The sequence below is a fragment of the Arvicanthis niloticus genome, chromosome 17 (assembly GCF_011762505.2).
Source record: "Arvicanthis niloticus isolate mArvNil1 chromosome 17, mArvNil1.pat.X, whole genome shotgun sequence".
NCBI lineage: Eukaryota > Metazoa > Chordata > Mammalia > Rodentia > Muridae > Arvicanthis > Arvicanthis niloticus.
Window position 1 is genome coordinate 57857305 of NC_047674.1, and position 22009 is coordinate 57879313.

Sequence of the window (22009 nt, forward strand, 5' to 3'; positions counted from 1 at the left end):
GACTCACCAAGCCAGGAGGCTTCTTGTAGCCATCCACATTTTCTGTGATCTGGCTCTGGGATCTAAGACCTACAGTTCCCTATAGGCAAACAAATCATGACAGGTCAGAACCCCTAAGGCCTCCGTGAGGACCTAATTCTGAAACACTGGGATGGAGACCTGGTCAGTTCTATGCTCTGCAGACCCTGTAAACTGTCAGCAAACCGCAGACGTTCTCTTTGCTCCTCCTGAGACAGTGGTACTGCCAAGCTGTGTTTACGTAAAAGCTTCTTGGAGCTAGGGCTCAAAGCCAGCAGTGGGTAGCTGTTGTAGGGAAAGGGGTGGAAGCACATGGGACAGGAGTGTTGACTTCCAGCTTCACATGGTACAGGGTGTGAACCTGCCCAGCAGGATGATGGTAGAGGAATACTGGAGAGACAAGCATTGCATCCCCTGCAGTATCTCAGCGTGCTCTTCCAAAGCCATGGGCTGGCATGCTGGAGAACAGCTGTACTTCCAGCTCTCGGGAGGCCGAGGCAGGTTCATGAACTCAAGGCCATCCACATGCATTGATCGCCAGCACAGCATGTAGCTCAGGCTGGTCTCAAGCTCCGTATATAAGTGAGGGTAATCTTGAACTCCTGATCTTCTGACCTCCACCCTCCAGATATTAGGATCACAGTACCGATGCTGGACACCACATGCTTACTCAGTGCTGGGGACCAAGCATGGGCCTCCCAGCCCCTGTGAAGAACAGAATTCTTAACAGGCACCGTGTCTGCCCTTCCACCCAGGATATTGAACCTCTCCCAGACACAGATACCTCTCCATCCTGAAGGATGCTCTCACCTCCCAACAGCCCGATCTCAGATCAGTTACCGTTTCCTGCTTCTCTCTCAGTGGTACAGCAAGCTGCAATGCAATCATTTGTTTGTCCTCTTTCTCCGTGGCTGGACTCTCAGCACCTTAAGCATGACCGTCAAAGATTCAGTCTACCCATCCAATCTCACATCTCTTCATGCCTAGCAACTATGCCAACAATAAATAAACACCTCTGGAGGGAGGGAATAAATAGTACCCTCAGCAAGTGAGCTCTCAAGTACAGAGTCTGCTCTCCTTACTCTTCCTCGTGGTAAAACGCCTGTTTTTAATGGCGAGGGCTGCTCACAGAAGGGAGAGCATATTTTCTAAATCCAAAGAGAGAAAGCAAAGCAGAGATGATCCTTCAACAGAGTAAAGTTGTTCTCTACCTTGGGGGATGACCTCAAGTTGAGTGTATCTGTCTAATCAAAAGAGAGAGAGATGTCTGTGCACAGAGGCAAGGGCCGCCAGGAGGAAGGCTGGGATGGGAATGAGGCTCAGCTGCTCACAGCATCCATCCCTCAGGCAACTGCATGGACCTCTGGTGGCATGGACCTCCGGTGTTGTGGACTTCTGGTGGCGTGGACCTCCGGTGGCGTGGATCTCTGGTGGCATGGACCTCCAGAGGCATGGACCTCTGGTGGCATGGACCTCCAGTGGCGTGGACCTCCAGTGGCATGGACCTCTGGTGACATGGACCTCCGGTGGCATGGACCTCCAGTGGCATGGACCTCCGGTGGCGTGGACCTCCGGTGGCGTGGACCTCCGGTGGCATGCTCCATGCAGCAGCCTTCTGAAGTCTCTGCAGAATCCAGACCGTGCTTCACCTTCAGATATGCCAGTGAGGTCAGCAACCCTGTTCTCTTCATGGCTTAGAAAACTAGTTGCCAGGTTTTGACTGTTTACACCCACATCCACCTACCCTTGATCAACACTGTCAAACCACCCACATTCCAGAATGCGTTCTCCAGAATAGTAGGAACACAATTGCCATTATCCCAGTGGTAAGAACAGGCGAGTTCTTGTCTTTTAAATTATCCAGTCTTCAAAAATTAGCGGCTCATAGTCACCACGTTAGACTGATGGCTCCAATTTTCATAGCAAAACCTTCTAGATTCTCTAAGGAAATGCCTCCATGTCCTCCTTGTTCCCACAACCCCTTTACAGGAACAACCGAGAGCCTGTCTAGCTGGTTACAAGTTCTCCTCCAGACTTATTTCCTCAAGAATGTTATGGGCACTGTTCTCATAACAAAGAAGCCAGGGGCTGGAGAAGAAGTGGCCAGGCCATGGAACTTCTTCTTCAGTCCCAGTCCTGCTGGAATCTGAGGAGTGAAAGGCTCCTCTGGGGGAGGCAGCCTTAAGAGGTCCCACAGAAAGCCCCAGTGTGTCCTCTGTGGAGCTAACTGTACAGCACAAAGCATACTGGGTTACAATTGGGCATAGCCTGGAGACAGAGGAGACCCAAGACATGCCTTCCTTGCCTCTCTTTGGGCTCTACTGGGGAGATGTACACCCTGTGAGTATCTCTTGTGTGCTGGAGCTGATCTCAGTGAGTCTCAAGTAAATTCAGGACTGTGTGGGACAGACGGAGGCAGAACTGAGCCCTGACCAAAGAGGGTGGGGTGCCATGCACATCACTGCATCACCGCAGTGCCATTCAGACACACCTCGTGGTGCTATTTTTACCACAGTAGTCATGAAATTGGTGTCAGATGGGCTGGGCCAGTTTTTCAAGCAGAGGATAGGAGATAGCGGGAGTTCTTTCCAGGGAAACAGAGGGGGGCTGTCAGGGGGAGGGGGGGTGATTCATGAAGGCTCTTAAGAATATGTTTCCCAAAGCCCTGGGCTGTGTTCCTCCAACAGTCAAAACAGGTTCATCACCCCATCCTCTTCAGGCCTGCCCCCCCCCCAACTTAACAGACTGACAGGCATAGGTTGAGTATCTTCTGAATGCAAACCTTGAGCAAAATACTAGGAAGTCAGATAAAATTATGATCTGTGGCCCTGGGGGAGGGGGGATCTGCACTTCCCTGGAAAGGAGTATCATGTACAGAGACAGTGTCTGCTGGACTGACTGTCCCAGACACAAGCCTGGTGGAGGGACGGTCTGTTCTGTGTGGGTTCAGGGAGATGACATCTGGCTGGGGCTGACTTCAAAGATCAGCAGAGGTATCGGATAATAGAAGAGAAGCCTCCGGAAGGATGGAGTAAGGAGGAGTATGGCAGAATTTTTTTAAACAGAGTGCTCGCCTAGCCCACACCAAGTCCTGAGTTCCTTTCCCAGCATGGCCTAAACCAGCTTGGTAGCACACATGGGCCAGTACTTGGGAGGTAGAGCCAGGAGTTCATGATCACGGTTGGCCATGGAGAATGACCGAGGTCAGGCTGAGCTACAAGAGATCCTCTCTCAAAAGACAAAAGTTTGTAGATTTATCCAAAACTTAGTTGTGACCTGGGTTCTCCTGAGGACGCATGTATACACCTGCACTAACCATTTTCTCTGGAGGCTGCTCACTAGAGAAACTGGTGCAAGAAGCCACCTGCTTCCTCTAACGGACCTACTTTCTGAGGCTGGGCTCCAGAATTTGTGCTGAAAGCAGAGCCAAGCCATGAGAGTTGGCCTGCAAGAGGCAGTGGCAAATTAGGGTGTTAAAGTTGGACATAGACTGGGGACCTCCCACTATGGGCTTTGGAGTGGAGTGTGTAACTAATTCCTGGTTGAGGACCAAAGACCTTCCTCACCAGCCACAGGACGTAGGGCCGAATTGTTAAACAGAAGCTAAGATGCTGAGGGCAGAACTTTGTAGATTCTGTAGCTTTCAGTCCAGGCTCTAATTTGTGTCACTAAATGCCTGGAAATTCAGAGAGAAGCTTGGCAACCTAAAATGGGGCATAAGGGGAAAACAGGAAGAACTGTGCCACCAAGGGACAGCAGGAAGTAGATTCACAGATGTGCTCAGCATCTGGGGCTTGGAGGCCTGCTTCTCATTTCCCCTGATCAGGCATTCCAGGCCCAGTCCCTATCCCCACCCTGAGTCATGTGAATTCACAGGCACGGCCTCTGGTCAGGCACCACCTGTCTGCTATGGGCTTCTAGGAGCCCCAGGCCAGCTCTATGGTCTGAATAAAGTGGCAATGAAATCAATGGCATCCTAAAATGGTGTGACTGAAGCCATCCCCCTGTGTCTCTAAATAGGGATACGAGAGGAGATGTCACTGGGACGCCAGGAGGCTTTTGAGATTTTCAAGAGGGACCACGCTGACAGTGTCACCATTGAGGACAACAAACAGATTCTGAAGCAGAGGTAAGATGGAGTCAAGAGAATTGCTGGTCCCCTCAGCTCAGGTAAGGCCAGTCCACAGGCTCTGCCCTGCCTAGTCAGCCTAATGTCTGCACAAGAGGTCTGAAGTCCATGGTTTCACGTTTCCCTGAGTGCACCTGGTACGATTCTCTCATGTCTGAGCTCTACCATCCCAGTACTATGTAGGTCAGGGGTCTGCTACTGACTGTACTAGCTCTATGGGCAGTGCCCACTTTGTATATAATTGTTAGCCATCTGTAGGACTCTTACAAATACCTGCATAATCTCCAGGGGAGAATAAGTCAGGCTGGGGGCAGTGGGAGGATGGGGGTGGCTCAGTGGGTCACGTGTTTGCTGTGAATGTGTGAGGACCTGACTTCTAGTCACCAGCACCATATGCTTATAGTCCCAACGCTGGAAAGGCAGAGAGAGAGAGAGAGAGAGAGAGAGAGAGAGAGAGAGAGAGAGAGAGAGAGAGATTTTTTTAAATATATGGAGCAAGTTACATTCTTAGGTCCTCCATATCTTTGGTTAAAATCAAGACTTGGCGTGGATGAACGGCCTGACGAGACAGATGAAGGTGTACTACAGGTGCTACAAAGAAGGGATGAGAAAGTTGGCTGGAAGCTGTTTCCCAGGAACAGAGGCAAATCTCAGAGTTCTTCAGAAGCCCAGTAACACAACACAAGTCCAGCCCTCTGGAGAGTGGACCAGACCCTCTTAGTCTCAGGAAGTGTGTGCATCTTGTGACCTATCGAATTTCTCTGGGAGTAAATGTCCCACGTGGGCTCCTAACAGGGCCTAGAGGACTTTCCTGGCTGCACTGCTAGAGCTGGAGATAGTTAAACATACACTCAGTCCCCATGTCAAGTATTTGACAGGTAAAATAACAGAAAGTCCATGGCTTAGGATAGAGTGTGGGTGTGAGCTTGCACAGCAACAAACATAGATCTTAAAGGCGAAACTAGGAAGGAACACAGCTCCAAAAAATTACAAATACATTTACCCAAAACCAGAGACTTTCATATAAAAAAGATCCACCTGAGTCTATCCAAGGAATGGGAGTAGACAGATGGCTCACTGGTAACAGTGATTCCTACTTAAAGCCTGATTTCGTATCCCAGCATCCATGTAAAACTCTGGACCTGGCCACTCAAGGGCCTCTCACTCCAGTGCTGTGGGGATGGAGCCAAAAACAACAAAAAACAAAACAAAACAAGGGGGCAGGGCTAAAGAAATGACACCTGAAGTTGACTTCTGGCCACATCTGCACACAAGCACACACACACACACACACATACACACACACACACACATACACACACAGAAGCACTGTACCACACATACACACATGCATACACACATGCACACACACGCGCACACGCACGCAATCACACACATGCTCACACACATACACATAAGCACTGTACCACACACACGTGCACATGCACACGCATGCACATACGCTCACACACACAAGCACTGTACCACACACATACACACACACATACGCACACATACACATAAGCACTGTACCACACATACACACATGCAGAAGCACTGTATCACACACACGCGTGTGCACACGCACATACACACGCACACACCAACTGCTGATACTTTGTGTACCAAGTTTTCAAAGCATCCACATCTCCAGCATACTTCATTTTTGGTTCTCTGAAATCAGGACAGTTCCTGGTATCTTTGGGCCTGTATCTGAGTCTGAATCTATGTCTGATGGGAAAGCAGGTCATGGCCTGTCAGTGTAAGCATGTGTGGCTCTCTCAAAGGCGTCTCCATACAAAGCTTCCTGACTCTGGTCCAGCAGAATTCGGATAAGCTAAGCAGCTGCAGGGATTTTCCTGGAAAGCATTCTTGTCTGCCCAGGGTGGGCAGAGCTGCCATCTTCCACTTGACCATTGTGCAAAGGGATGAACAAGACTCACTCCTGTGGGGGGAAAAAAATGTCTTCCAGGCAATAAGTCAGTCTTTAAAGCCAATGAAAAGGCAGGAGACCAGCCCATTCTCAAAAGAAAATTCTACATCTGTTTAATGTTAATATAATGGTAGTCATTAAGGAACTGCTTCATGCCAAGAGGCAGTGGGGTACCACCGGAGCCTCGCCTTCTCTCTGGACTTCTGTTCTTATCCTCATCCACAAACATTATTCAGTTGTTAGAAATTACTAGCTGTGTCAGGCAGGTTCTCTGGAGAAACACAAGCAATGGAATGAATACTTATCACAAAGGCAAATTATTAGATTGGCTTATGGGATACAGTCTGGGGAGGCAGGCCAACAGGGGGCATCTGCACACCAAAGAGACTGAAAACCCAATAGCTGACAGTCAACAAATCAGGAAGACTGGGTAGTCCCAGTCCAACCCCGACAGCAAGGAATTCTAACAGTCATAGATATTGTGTCCATGTTGAAAGACAGAAGAAGCTGGAGTCTGGTGTCAGTGAACAGTTGGTGGTGATGGTCACACATGCTGCTTTTTCCTGGAACATCTTCAACCCCAGGCCACCTGCTGGAAGGTGGTACCAGCTTAGAGAGGGAGACTTCCCTTCTCACTTAATTCTCCTTGGGAACATCCTCCCGGAAATGCCCAGAGTATGTCTCTTGGGTGTGTGTGCACACACACATACGCACACACACACTCAACTGAGAAGACCAATCATCGCACACACACTCACCACAATTCACACACACACACACATACAGAGAGAGAGAGAGCTGCCTAAAGCAGAGAACTAGAAGAAAATGTGTCAAAAATTATTTATTTATATATATATATATATATATATATATATATATATATATATATATATATATAAAACCAAAAACTCTATTCCAACAGCAAACATAAAAATAAATCCCAGAAGTGCAGATCCCCCTATGGCTCTGACATAGAAAACATAATCTTTAAGAAATCCTGATGCCTTCCAAATATTTGCAACACAAGCATCCATAAATGGCGGTCAGAAGAATTCAGACAGGCCAGAGGGCTGGGGCTTGGGCTGGCCTTCAGTTTCCCACCCTAGTATAGCTCTTTCCTTCTACCATCCCTCAGCACCCAGGACCCATGGCCCTCCCATCTTACTCCCCTTGGTTCATACCTAGGAACTCTGTGGTCTGATGGTTCTGGTATGCCATCCTGTTAAGACTGGATCTACCTGACCAAATACAAACCTCTAGCCCATAACAAGAGACAACTCCCTAATGGAGAGATTGTTGGTAACCCAGATTCCCCATGATTCTCTTCACTTGGGGTTTCTGGAGGGCACATGGGCAACCTGTACCCCCCATGCTACACAACAGAAGGCAGTCTATTCTCTGTTCAGCAGTACATTTCAGTGCGTGAGCTTCTAGTGTACCTGAATGCTAGCCCCTGGTCTTGGGGAGGTTCAGCTGTCTGTATGTGACAAGAAAAATAAGATGTCACCTTAACAGGACATTGGCCCTTCATTGGTCTACAGTGTTTGAACCAATTCTTCAGTGGAGTGTTTTTTCCACCAGTGGAAGGTAATTGTTATTCATAATCACTCCATTTTGTAGGCATGATTCATCATGCTAATATATAATAATAAGAGGGGCTGGCGACCCTGTGTTCTGTAAATATCAGTGCCCAAGCAAAGCACAGGGAGCTTTTCTTTTGTGTCAAAACCCTCTTACACACTGAAGCTATCAAACACAAAGTCCCCATTAAGTAACAAAAGAGGGAATGAACAGAGAGAAGAACCATGATTGCAAATCAAGGCATTAATAATGTGAGCTAAACCAAGAAAATCACCCCTCATTCAGTTGGATCCTTGTAGCATAGAAGTGAACAGCAGTCTATGAGCAATAGAGAAGCAGGCTGGAGAAGCCACAGGCAGCATCTGGAAATGCTACCCATGACAAACAGGAGCTCCTCGGTTCTCAATAGACTTTAATTTTAACCTTTATTATTTTTCTACTCAATTTTTATATTTATATTTATACTTTGTCTGCTGAACTAGAATTGTAAACTCTGAGAGCAGAGACTGGATTAGAATCTTCTCAGCATCCCTCTGGTTCTTAAAAGGATACTGAACACACACACACAGACACAGAGACAGACAGACAGACACACACACACACACACTCACGCGCACCCTACTTAGAAAACCATTTTGCCTGAGAACGCCTATTTGAAATTGACTTTGAGGACTCAGAACCAAGGAAACTGCGTAAGGTTTGTTGTAGAGGACGGTGACAGACCTCCTGAGAATCAGGGAGGGAATTCTCAGCTGACCAGAGAGGACAGCAGCAGAGACGCACAGAAAGGGAGCTTTAATATCTAAAAGAAATACAAGGGGAAGCCAGGCTGCATCTTCATCACTGCACAAGCCCAGGAAACTGAGTTCAGCTCTTACATAAGAGTCTGGCATGGCAGCTTGCTTCTGTAACCCTGGCACAGTCAGGGCAGTGACAGGCAAACCCCTGGAGCTCCATCCTAGCCAAATCTGTGAGCCTCGGGTTTGGTAAGAGGCAACCATCTCAAAAATCAGTTGGAGAGTGACTGGGGAAGACAGTTGACATAGACTTCCGTCCTCTGCACGCATGCTGTGAACTCCTGAAAACAAGCTGTCTACACAGGCTAACTCGCTGATTAAAACCTCGATGGCATGGGTAGGTTGGAGTGTTACAGTAAGAAGGATCTTTAGCCTAACAAGAGCCATTCCTCACACAACTCTGAGTGGGCTGTCACCTGATGAGAAAGATAAAAAGCTATGGAATGTATTAACTAAGAACAAAAAGTATTCTCCACCGAAGGAGAGGCTAGGACTGTCATGAGGGAGCATCTACCTAACTAGAACCCACCTCTCTGGTGTTTCCACCAAGGTATTTTTTTAAATGCCTGGACTTATAGATTGTTTTTGTGTGTGGTCCAGTTACCATTTTAAAAAGTCCATAAAACTGCTTCAATGTTGGAACATAAAACTGGAGGTAACTTAAATCAGTGTTCCCAAGGCAGGCTCACTCAAATTTGGCTCTGGAAATGAACCATCTCTGGCCCTGCATCCGAGCAGCCCCTGCCTGAGTTCTCCAGCGTGGGGTAGCGGGGTGTGCATCTCCTCCCTGCTTCCCGCTGAGTGGATCATCATTAGCTATCACACACCAAGGGCGAAATAGCCTTCTCCAAGTCACAATGGACTCCATTTCAGTTCCCCCTGACAATGAGAAAGTTGGCCACAGTGATAATGTCCCTAATATGCATCTGCAGGGGCCACTTCTAATTGATTGGCTGGCTGAGAGGATGTGGTTACTGCTTCCAGAACACAATCCCAGCTCCTAGCTCCCCGACAAAGGTCTCTGTGCTGCCTGGAGTGGTCACAATCAGTCACAAGGACATGGAGTCCAGCACTTCAGTCTACACTTCCTGTGAATATCTGCTGAGCTGAACAAGCCTGTATATTTTCCAGATGCATCTGCACTGGGTCCCTGAAGGGTGATAGGCCCTCATTGAGAAGACATGAATGGTTTATGAGGAACTTTTATTTGGAAGCCAGGGGTGGAGTCCTTAGCCACTCAGCCTTGTAGGAAAGTTCAGTTCCCTCTCCTGGAACTTCTATCTGCAGTCCCAGGCCAGACAGACAGGCGCAGAAAGCAGTAATGACAGAACTGTTACCACTTTCCCAGCAATCACAGAGCACTGGTGGTACCCTGGCCCTTGTTTTATCTACTGCAACTCCATACAGATGAAGGAGTCATGGACCAAACACTAAGATAGCTAGGCTTCTCTGGAACCCTGGGGAGTTGGGGGAGGTTGGAAGAAGAGGAGGGAGAAGAGGGATTGTTGAACTAAGATGGACAATAGAAAAATGGTCAGTAAGATGGAAGAATTTAGAAGCTTCTAGAAGAAAACGTTTCTAAAATTCTGTGATCCCTCAAAATCCTGGTCACTCCCAACTTACACAAGAAGGTCTCTTGGCTACACCCCACACGGAGGCCCCTTCCTAGATCAACTCAAGCACTGCGGCTATTGTTACCCAAGATAGAATATGTCCTGATTTGTTTCCTGACTGGTCTTCAGTGGCTAAACTCTGCTACAGTGCTGGAGGTCAAGAAGTCAATGATATTTAAGAATATTTTCTTTGACTATGATGTTGTCATCATGTGGTCTATAGGTCATGGTAGAGAAACCTTGCCACCACATTTCACTCTGGTATCCTTGCACCATAAAACATCAAAAATGGAATTAATTCATTAATAAATATAACAACAAAATCCATGTGTGTGTGTGTGTGTGTGTGTGTATGTGTGTGTGTGTGCGCACGCATGCGTGCGCATAGGTATTTTGCCTGTGTGTCCATGTGTGTACTACATGCATGCAATGCCCCTAAGAATCAGAGGAGAGTGTTGGATCCCCAAGATTGGACTTATAAATGGTTGTGAACCACCATTCCAGTGCTGGGGATTGAACCCAGGTTCTCTGAAAGTGCAGGTAGAACTCTTACCCATCATTCATTGTTCTATTTCCCAGTAGATGTAAATCACACAAACTTCAGTCCTTCTTTGGAAGCTTACCATAGTAAGCTTATTCCAGTTTTCTTTTGTATTCATCTCATCCTAGCAACCTCTCAGACATCTCTTATTTTTTCAAACATAACATAGGATGGATAGCAAGAAGTTAACATTGCCTTTATTCTTATATTCTTCCTCCAGATTTTCTGAAGCAAAAGCTCTGGGAGAGAGTATAAATGAAGCAAGAAGTAAAATCGGTAAGCAGATGATATTCTGGAAGCTGATTTCACAGAGCATTTCCCAGTGGACACTGGATGGTGGTCTACCTTCCTCAAATAGTCACAAAGTCTAGCTTGCATCCCTGCCCAGGAAGCCGTGACACACACCCTCTTTAAGAAAGGCACCTTTGTATGTGTCAGGCCTGAGCTTGTGCAGGGTACTCACTGGGTTGGCCTACCCCAGTGAGAAAGATTTACTTCTCCCTGTGTTTCAGCAGTAGCTCAATCTGTCATTGCCATGTAAGTATGGCAACATTGTCTCATATTTCCATGGGCTGTGACACACTGTTACAGCACCCAAAGCTGAAGCTGAGCAATTTTTTGCACACGTGTGCAATTTCAGCACCATCCATAAAGCCAGTGGGAAGTTGGGAAGCCAAAATGAGCTACTACACACTCCAGCCACCAAGCTCCCCAATTTAGGTGAACTTGCCTGGTCTAGAGAGATTAAGGCAACAAAAAAACCTGAAAACACATGCATTTCAAATCTGTTCAAAGCAAGAGGAAAATGTCTCTTATGCTAAGCTATAACACAACCAATATCCATCTCCCAGATAGAACAGCTTCACAGAGGGGATCCTTCTGTCTCAGTGCTCCAGAAAGCAACTGCTGCCTGTTTGCAATTGGTCAGTTGGGCTCTTTCTTGACCCCACCTACCCCTCAGAAGCCACTTCTAGTGGCCCCTCTGGCTTATTCTATACAACATAGAAAATCAGGATAGACTCGGGCCTATCTAAGTCAAGGAAACAGTTCCCTTCTGTGACTAAACATGAAAATCTAAGGCATCTTCTAGACCGTAAGCCACACCTACACTGAGAATCCCTGTGTCTCATCTTGGAGCCCAGGAGCTAGGATGGTGTAATGGTTGGTTTTAATTATAAGGGTGACACAGTCTAATAACACCCAGGAAAATGAGTCTCAAGGAGGATTTGTCTAGATCAAGTAGGTCTGTGTATGTGTCTTGGGGGAGGTGGGAGTTGTCTTGATCACATTAATGGATGTGGAAAGACCCAGTCCACTGTGGGTGGCACCATTCCCTAGTTTTAGTCTTGGACTAAATAAGAATGGAGAAAGTGAGCTAAGCAGTCAGCATGCTCACATTTATCTCTCTCTGCCCTTCACTGTGGATATGATGTGACTTGGTATTTTAAGTTCTGGCCACAATGGCCCTCTTCCCTGGAATTGTTACCCTTTTCCCTCTACATTGCTTTTTGTCAGGGTGTTTTTATCACAGCAACAGAAATGAAATATTGTAGGGGAGGTAACTAAATCAGCTGAAATGTGGCACCACCTTCAATGGTGGAGGCAAGCAGTGGCGTGGAACCAACAGTACCTGCATGGCGAAATAGAGCACATGATGTGACAGCCTTTGTAGAATATCTTTGATGTTTCTTGAACATTACAGTAGTGATTAGACTCACCATTAGCTCTTGTTACTGAATGTATGTATGTAACAGTACATCAATATTTCTATGTCAAAAGGTTTCAGACCTTTGGTAACTATTTCATTGTAATTATCGAGTGTGTGTACATGCTAGGTCACCAATGACATGTACATAGCAGATTCCTTTCTACAATATGGTATGCAAATGTGTCTTCATAATGTAGAATATAACAATGGTCCTACCCATCCCTCTTGTTGCTTATCGGATCCAGTTTACCCCCCTTCTAAGGGGTTAAGGGGTAAGGGTTATACTTAACCTCTCCACATTAGATTTACGTTTGTGATTGATACACAGAGGATCCAGACATGCTTTATCAAAGCCCAGGGCAAGTAAACATCAGGGTTCTATTTCTCCAGAAAACAGTGAGCAGAATTGACATCAATGCTGAGAGTCAAGCCTTCAGGAATAGCAAGAAAGCAGCTAGGTTCATGGTATAAGATCAGTCAATGCCCCCTTTCACAGCCACCACTACCTTTCCTGTCTTCTTGATCCAAGGGGACCAAGGTGAGTGGCCCATGGAGAGCCAGCCTGACCGCTGAACAACACTTTCACAGTGTCTAGCCACAGGGAGGAGTCCACATCACAGCATCATTCAGATGACAGGTTAAAATTAAAGAAGTGGAAGGAAAACTGAGCACATATTTAACATTTTTAAGAGGCAGGAGCAGAGCACAGGTAGACGGGGCCATGGCTGGGGGACTGACTCAGCTTTGCTCCCGGCACTGCCACATCCCAGCTCTGCAGGCTCAGAGGCCACAGAGTGTGCTTGTAATTGACCCACTACAGAGCAACAAACCCATGTGTCGAAAGTTCAAGTAGCCACTGTCTCCTCAGTCAATTTGTTTCTCTCTGCCGTTGTGACCTACAGCCGTGTCTTGAGTTTCATCCTTTAAGATTCCTGAACACTTTCTAGCAGCCAAATAACATCTATTTTTACATAGTAAAACTCTCCTAATATTTCCTCTCATCACGAAAGCAACTAACAAGGCCGATAACTATGGCCAGTCCTAGTGAGACAGCTTAGTGTGGTTAAGAGCACTTGCTGCCAATACAAGAAGACCAAAGTTCAAATCCACAGCACCCATATAAAAGGCAGGCATGGCTATGGGACAGGAGGATTCTGGGAGCCTGCTGGCCAGCCAGACTACCAAAGATAGGTGAGCCTCAAAAATGGGTCTCTTTTAGGTTTAGTAAAAGACTCTGTCCCCCAAAATAAGGTGGAAAGCTTTGAAACAAGACACCTGATGTGCAACACACTTCCCCATATGCACACACACTTACACACACACACACTTTCTACACACTTCCTTTTGCCCTTCTCAATAATTTGCTTACATCAATCTTGATCTTGTAACAAGTTGAATTTAAAATTGGAAGAAATAACCAATTTAGAATCTCTTTGAAAACCAGTGTCTCTGTTTCTGTAGGGGAGCAATTGTAACTCCATGTACGTATCCCACACATCGGAACACTCAGCAGCTTTGGGGCACATGGATTGTGTTTTAAACACTTTTGTGTTTACTCCATTGTCATCTAGCCTGTCTCTAAAATTGACATTGAGTCTGAAATCTGGGGAGGTATCTACCTGTCAATTTTCACCTCTTAGAGTCCTGGGCATCTGTCTTTCTACATCAGTGTGCCACCATTGGCTACACCATCTTTGGCAACAAAGGACAGTAAATGGCTACCCCCTGGCAAGGTCCATCCTATGCCATGCCAGTAACCACTGCCTTAGTAGGTAGGCAAGTCAGTTTGATTGTGAATCTTGAAGACTGTTCCCCCACCCAGGTTCCTTTAAGCCTGAAAACTCAATGGAGGCTGACATCACAGGAGCTGATCACCCAGAAAGCTGTGATGGACTCAAATATTGTATGAAGGTCTTAGATTGTAGCTCAGTAGCCCAGAGCTTTCCTGGTGTGTAACAGGCCCTGGGTTCTCTCCCCAGCACTGAAAATAAAAGTTAACAGAGAATGTAGCAGAAGGAGCAATGAGAAACAGTAAAACTAGGAAAAAAAAGTAAATAGCCCAGAAGCTATTAAATGATCTGGAAGTCTGCTCTACTTTACTTCAGCTTCCTTTGAAACTCTGCTTCGTGCATTTGGGAAATCACTGCTCAGGTTACATCTCCCATGATAATTAAGGGGGATGTCATCTCCTGTCCTCCAGCTCTGGTGTATTCTATGGGTAAGCAGCCTCTTGAGCTTCAGTCTTGGACCTACCTCCATGTGGCTCTCCCGGACCTCATGGCTCATCAGCCAATATGGTCCATAAGGGCAAAGAGGGCAGAGACTATGAATGGGTGTGCAGAAGCCCTGCGAGCACTTACAGTAAGTGATCACACCAAGCCCAGCCACCAAAAAGCAGATCAACTTTACTTAGGGTGGTTCAAACCTCATAAGGTTTTAGAGGAGTCAGGTTAGGGACATCCAGGACAGGCAAAGATCATTGGCTGAGGGCCTGGGAACCAAAATGCCCCATTAGCGTCTCAGGATCTCAGGTGCTAGCTGAACAGGTTCTTATCAGGTGAAAACTGATCCTGGAATCTAACCACGGCTAGGTGACATTACTCAGGTAGAGGCATGCGGTGACTTAGAATTCCCCAGACAAGGTCAGGGAAAGCGAAGCCCTACCAATGAAGAGAGTCTTCCGTATCGCACCAAGCTCAGAGGCTATCTACTCATGATGGACTTTGACCTTAATTAGTGGGGTTTTCATGCCTACTGAGTGCCGGTTTCTACTCTTGCATCCCAAAAGAACGAAGTAACAGCATCCAGCTCATTTCACTGGATTATAATGGCACAAACAGAATATGCCCTTTAAACCATTTTTTTTACATATTTATTTCACGTGTGAACATGCTATGGCGCACATGTGGAGATGAGAGGGCAATCTGTGGGATCTGGTTCTCTCCTGTGGGATACAGTTCTCTCCTCTACCATGCGCGTCCTGGGAGTGGGTCATCTGACGTAGCATCTTTAACCATAAGCCACCTCACTGGGCCAACCTCAGCTCTTAGTCTCTTGGTTCTCAAAGAAGAGAAGTGGGTCCGCACACTGTCCTTTGTTTGCCAGCGGTCTTTATGGGGAGCGTGTACATTGTTATTTTACACATCCATATCTGCTGATTATTGTCTCTTATGATTTCTTTCATGGTTTTGCACCTAGGAAGGCCATTTGGGCAAATAGCAGAGTAACTTCACTGCTAAGTATCTATTTAATACTTCTCTAAATACTCTTATAGATTTTCTTTATTGTTAACATTTTCGCATTGAGTTCACTTGGGATTTATTGTGGAAGATGGCATAAGCCGAGGCTCAAAGCAGGATATCTTTCAAGTAACCAGTTTCCCCGACACCTCTTCCGATAATGAAATGCCTTAAAATTAAATGTCTCTTCCTCTCCCAGGAAAACACTTTCAGGTCGTTCAGGAGAAGGCAGATGCATTTAAATCTCATCATAACAGCCTTGACCTGATAATTTCCATTCTTGTATCTCAAAAATAACTTTGCCAGCAGACACCATCATCTAGATAGCAGAAAAAAAAGCCCGAAGTAAAGTGCCAACTCCGTGTCAACCAGGCAGCTCTCTAATGCCATGGGGACAGTGGCTTGCCTGAGTGGGTGGTCCCTCTGGGCTCAGCACTCTTCAAAGGGAGATGAACTATTTTTAAATGCCATCACACAGCCTGGCTCAGCTTTCTGCTTTTCCCAATAAGAGTTAGTGAAATGACATCTCTATGGATGGCAGGGGTATTCCACTGTCTTCTGTTGACCGGAAGGGGAATGACAGGTAGAAATGAAAGGGCTCTTAGGATGTCCATTTGCTCCGTGCAGCAGAGGACTTGCTGGGTCCCTTCTCCACCATCCTGAACACTAATGAGTGGTCTGCTAAAGGTCACCCAATAGCATCCAAAAGAGAAAACACACGGGGCTGAGATACCGCTCTCCTCACAAGGCAGCCAATTCACACACGGTGGAAACAGCCTCAGTTCAAGACGTGCCTCCCTTAGTCACGTGACCCTCTAGGCCAGGTCCGTTCTATAATCCAGAGTTCACACCACAGCTTACTGAAACCTGCTTAAAATACTCGAAGTCACTAGGCACTTCCCCCCACCCCAAGTAGATGTCTGCTGTTGAACTTCATTTAAAAAGCAGAGATGCTCTCCCACATACCCACTAGCTGCCAGCATCACTAATCAGGCATCCAGGGACAAAGCCCAGCCCGGTCCATTTGTATAGGAAGAATAGTAAAAGCCCCAGGCAGCTGCCTGAGCGAGGCTTACAGGGTGGCCAGAGGCAAGAGAGCTCAGGAGTATCCTGGTGAAGACATCCTGAAATCTGGGACTGTCTGAAAGTCTGTGGAATAAAAGTAGACTGCCACCACCACATGCCTTAGGACAGACTTTGGGCTAGAGTCAGAGTGACCGCGTCCCAACTACAGTCCTGATGGCTGTCTTCAGTAGAGCTGCCATGCTTCTCTGGGAACAGGCGAAGAAGCCAACTGAGGGAAGTGGCTTAGCCTGCCCAGTAGTCTGCAGCCTTAAAGGAGTGGAGGCAGCACCTTGAGCCCCTCTCCTGCTAGCTCCAAGATTAGTGTCCAGTCAGAAGGCAGGAAAACTCACAACCCAATTGAGAAGCAAGCACAAATTCACTACTGTCACCCTGCCATGTAAGGTCAGGGGCCATGTATCTTCTCCAAGTTCAAGTTGGTAAGGAAAGGAAAGGAGCCCGTGAGAAGGAAGAGCCTCCCTCAGCTTTCCTAGCTGGAAAATAATGAAGATAGCAAGGCAGAGCCACCACAAGAAAGGTCTGCTATGCTAGATACTCTCCCCTCTGCCCTGGGCTTCAGAAGGTTATAGATGCCTTCAGGAGGGTTAGCCTGTCTTCTTTTAATTGCAGAAGTGGTTCACAGATGTGTTATTCATACATAACTTCAGTGGTTCTTTATCAGTAGGGATCTGACACAGGATCCCCAGTGGATCTCTGAAGCTATACATAGTATTGGATGGTGTGTGTCTTTGTGTGTGTGTGTGTATCTTTCTCTGTGTGTGTATATATGTTTACCAGGCTTTTTCCTACGTGTAGATGATCCTTTGCTGATTCATGTATAAATTAAGTACATCAAGATTAATCATAAGTAGTAATAGAATAAAATTGTTTTAACAATATGTTTCAAAAAATTAAGGAGATGAGGTTTCTCCTTTCATTCACAAATATTTTCCTTATCTTGTAGCGATCAGATCCTTCTTTTTTTTTTTTTTTTTTTTTTTTTTGCTTTTACTAGTTTCATATTTCTGTCAGTTTCTTTACGGTGTACAGTCTATTGTGAGCTGAGTATACCTCATTGTTGTAGTAATTATTTTAAAAAGCGGCCACTGGTCAAGCCGACTGTCTAGGCTGCTGCATCCCTGCCTAGCCCAGCCACAGCTAGAAACGGCCAGCTAGAAACACCAGCCCTGCCACCCACGAGACGCCGGAGTGGGAGATGGCTCTGCCAATCTTCTACACTGTCTCAGCAAGGCCATCCCAGACCATCCTGCCAACCACACGGGCTCGGTACAGATGAGACTCTAATGCTTAGATTATCCAAAGGCTTATATATTTAGTAATGATCAATAACAAGATGCCTTTACAATGAGGGTGTAACCCAATACCCAATCTAGATATACCAACTACCTTTGACTGCTACAGACAAATGAACTTCAGCCTCCATCTCCCCTCTCTCATTCTCCATCTCTTCCTTAGCTCCTCTTCCTTCTCTTCCTCTCCTTTACTCCTCCTCTTCCTCTCCTTTACTCCTCCCACCTTAGCTCCTCCTACACCCTATCACCTTCTCTCCTCCCCCTCTCACCCTGATGACCTCTCCTGCTGTCATGTCCTGTGTGGTCAGGTGCAGGTGTCCACAGCAGACTCGTGTTCATGACTTCATCAATCGTGTCACATCTGGATGACAGCATTTTGTACTGCTCCTCTCTGTCCTCTGGGCCTTACAGTTCCGAGTACTTCTTCCCTTTCCTGGGACGCCCCCTGGGTCTCAGAGTGGATGGAAAGGATGCCCCATTCAGGGATGAGCACTCAGTAGCCCCTTAGCCTCAGCATTCCGTAAGGTTCGAAGTCTCTGCTCTGACCATTATCCACTGCCAGAGGAGGCTTCTCTGACTAAGGCAGAGGACTGCACTGTTCTGTGTGGTCCTTCCTCTTACAGTGAGACAGAAGTTGAAGAGGTGTCCATGGCCTTCCATGAAATTGCCAGCCTCAACATTCTTGCATCTAGGGATCATCACGAAGTAAAATGAGATGTGGGTACTTAAACACACACATGCAGATACACACACATGCACACCAACACACACAAACACACACATACAGGCATACACACATAAACACAGGCATGCAGGTACTCATGTGCACACACACACACACGTATACATGCACACTACAATACTACGATAGTGTATCTGATGTGAAGACTGTTATTTACGACTAATGGATACACTGTGCTGAGGATGATTTGCATCCTGGATTGGCCAGAGCGCTATACTATCAAGTTTCACCAAACAAGTAAAAGCAGCCTCAGTTTAAAACTTAGATGCTGCTCATTTCTAGGTTTTCCATTTTAACATTTTCACATTATAGTTAACCGAAGATGACTGAAACCTCAAAAAAGAAAATAAATGACAGGAGCAGTGGGACAGTTATCGTCCATGTATCCAAGTGTAAAATCCTACTCTACTTCCTGTCCTGCAGTACCAGCCATGTGACCTCCCCAGGGGGAGGTACCACTTGCAACACTTCCATGCTTCCTCCCATCGTCCTCTATGCATTCATAACCAGAGGACAGATCAGTAGGTGACAGATCAATAATGTGTCAGATAAATAATATAGGTATATAGATAGATGATAGGTGAAGTCTGACTGGTTGATAATAAAGACAGACCAACAGACAGACAGGCAGGCAGGCAGACAATTTATAAACATGGCCATCCACATGTTTTTCCTTACTCTGCTTTCTCACTGAACCCTTTAATATGAGTGTGCTATTCAGTTTGGGTGGTGAATAAATGGTTCCATGAGACCGTTTATAACAAATGTTTTACACACACACCATTTTTTTCTATAAAAACAGTATGTGCACTTGCATATAGAGATTGTGTTTTGGGGAGAAATACTGAGATGTAGCACACGAGGGAGGAACGGTGTCAGCCATGTTTAGGTTTCCCAGCTCCCTGGGTCATCAACCCAAGGGGCTTCGGTGACGTACACTCCCTCTGCCCGCGGCAGCACCTATGTTCCCACACATTTCTTTGAGCGTAACATCAGCCACGGCAGCTCTTGCCAGTTGGAGAGCCAAGCTGTGGTCCATCGCTGTTTTCGTTTGCATTTTCCCAAACAGCTGGCATAGCTAACGGGGCCTGTTTCCCGTGTCCTGCACTCTTTGCTGACTAGCCTGTTGGAGTTTTCGCTTTGATGCACAGCAGTTCTGTGTACTCTGGAAGTTGGGCCTTTGTCTACAGAATAGGTAGCAGATGCCTTCCTCCAGCCTGTCACTTATTTTAATTTTGTTCTTAAGATTTTAAAAAGAAACTTAAGACAGTTGCTTTTCTCTGTTTACAAAAAAAAAAAAAAAAAAAAAAAGACATGGCAGGAGGGTGTGGATGGGGATGACACTGGTTTGCCTGCTTCATTTGTTTGTTTCTAAGTTATTGTGAATGAGGAAGTTATTTGCTCTTCCTCACTGCGACACTGCCCCCAGCATGATACCCAAGGACGGCACTGCAAAGATTGCTGGTAAACATACAGGGGCGCAGTGGGTTTCCATCACTTGCATTATAGCCAACAGGCCACGGCAAGAAGAAATGACTTCAATATACAGATGGTTAGAGGCTTTGCCAGACCAGAGTTCGATGACTTCACTACTGAAATGGAACTTTTATCACCAAGTATACTGATTTGATTGATTTAATCTATATCAAAAACATTAATCATGATACTTGAATGATTTATAATGTTTTTTGTTATTTTTAAAATTTATTTATCTGTCTACCTATCTATGTGATCTATCAGTATGTCTATCTGTCTATTTATCTATCAATCTATCTATCTATCTATCTATCTATCTATCTATCTATCTATCTATCTATCTATCTGTTGTGTGCCCATGAGTGTCTGCCACAGCTCACACACATGTGGATGCTGGAGGACAATTTGGTAAGATTCAGTTCTCTCCTTTTACCATGTGCCTCCCGTGATCAAACTCAGGTGGCCAAGCTCAGTACTAGATGCTCTTACACACTGAGCCATCTTGCTCACTCCCTTAAGTAACTCCTGTGTTGTGTTTTGTTAAACAGCCTATAAAGACAGGCCAAGATGAGGCTGGAATCTAGAAAATAGGTTGACAGGTGACAGGAGCACAGTGCTAACTCCTCAGCGAGTGCTGGTGTGTCTGAAGAGACACACCAGACGACAAGTTCAAATAACTAAGGAGCAAGAACAGAAATGGATATGGTGCATAACAAACTCCGCAGACAACAGACACCAAGTCATTAAGTATATTGATTACCTGTACCAGCCATCTAAGTAGGATGAGGTCTGAGCTTGAAAGCTTCAAAATGATCAACCCCTTAAAGAGAAGAGTGTGACGGACTCGGCTTCACCTCAGCCCAGGAGAGATCTAGAAAAACAGATGAGAGCTGGAGAGATGGCTCAGTGGTTAAGAGCATCAGCCTGTGGGTCAAAGGGTCAAGGCCCTTTGTGGGGTCAGATGACTCTTCCACAGGAGTCACATGCCAGCTATTTACATTACATAACATTAGTAAAATTACAGTTATGAAGTAACAACAAAAACAGTTTTATGGTTGGGGGTCACCACAACATGTGGCACTGTATCAAAGGGTCACATCATTAGGAAGGTTGAGAACTACTGAGCCTGAGGTTCAGTGAGATGTACAGATTCCAGTGCTAGACTGACTTGGCCAGTGAGCTCCAGGTATCTGCCTGTCACTTATCAGGAGGTTTTCTAGACTTAGAGCTCAGTATCATCTCAGCCTGTGTTTATGAGCTCAGGAGCCCACTGTAGTTATGATATTTGTCCATGATGAGGCCAGCAGGATCAGTCAACATTGCAGCAGACAGCACTAGTTGGACTCAGTGGGTTGAGGGCAGGGGAGAGGATGAAAGGGTAAAGTGACACATATAAAGAGTGAGATAGGGATGGACATCTTAGTCAGGGTTCCATTGCCGTGAAGAGACACTATGACCAAGGCAGCTCTTGTAAAGGACAGCATTTAGTTGGAGCTGACTTACAGGTCCAGAGGTTCAGTTCATTATCATCATGGCAGGAAGCACGGCAGCATCCAGGCAGACATGGTGCTGGAGAAGGAGCTGAGAGTTCTACTTCTTGATCTGAAGGGAGCAGGAGAAGACTGACTCTTCCACACTGGGCAGAATTTGCACTATAGGAGCTCTCAAAATCCACCTACACAGTGATGCACTTCTCCAACAAGGCCATACCTCCTAATATAGTAGCCCTTCCCATGGGCCAAATGTATTCGAACCACCACAGTGGATATGATCAAGGTACATTGTTTTTGTGCATGAACTTGTCAACGAATAAATGAAATATAGTCAATTTAAGAAAAGATTTGGTCAGTCAGTGCA

General features: G+C 46.1%; 1 protein-coding gene across 4 annotated transcripts in view; it reads left to right on the forward strand.

The window, feature by feature from the left end:
• Kif6 (kinesin family member 6) overlaps positions 1 to 22009 on the forward strand; it is a 285185-nt gene that overhangs the window by 203848 nt on the left and 59328 nt on the right. For all 4 annotated transcript variants that reach the window (XM_076915376.1, XM_076915377.1, XM_076915378.1 and 1 more), the window contains 2 exons: positions 4039 to 4147; positions 10833 to 10888. In XM_076915376.1, the coding sequence (XP_076771491.1) occupies positions 4039 to 4147; positions 10833 to 10888 (165 nt within the window). The remainder of the gene's footprint in view (positions 1 to 4038; positions 4148 to 10832; positions 10889 to 22009) is intronic.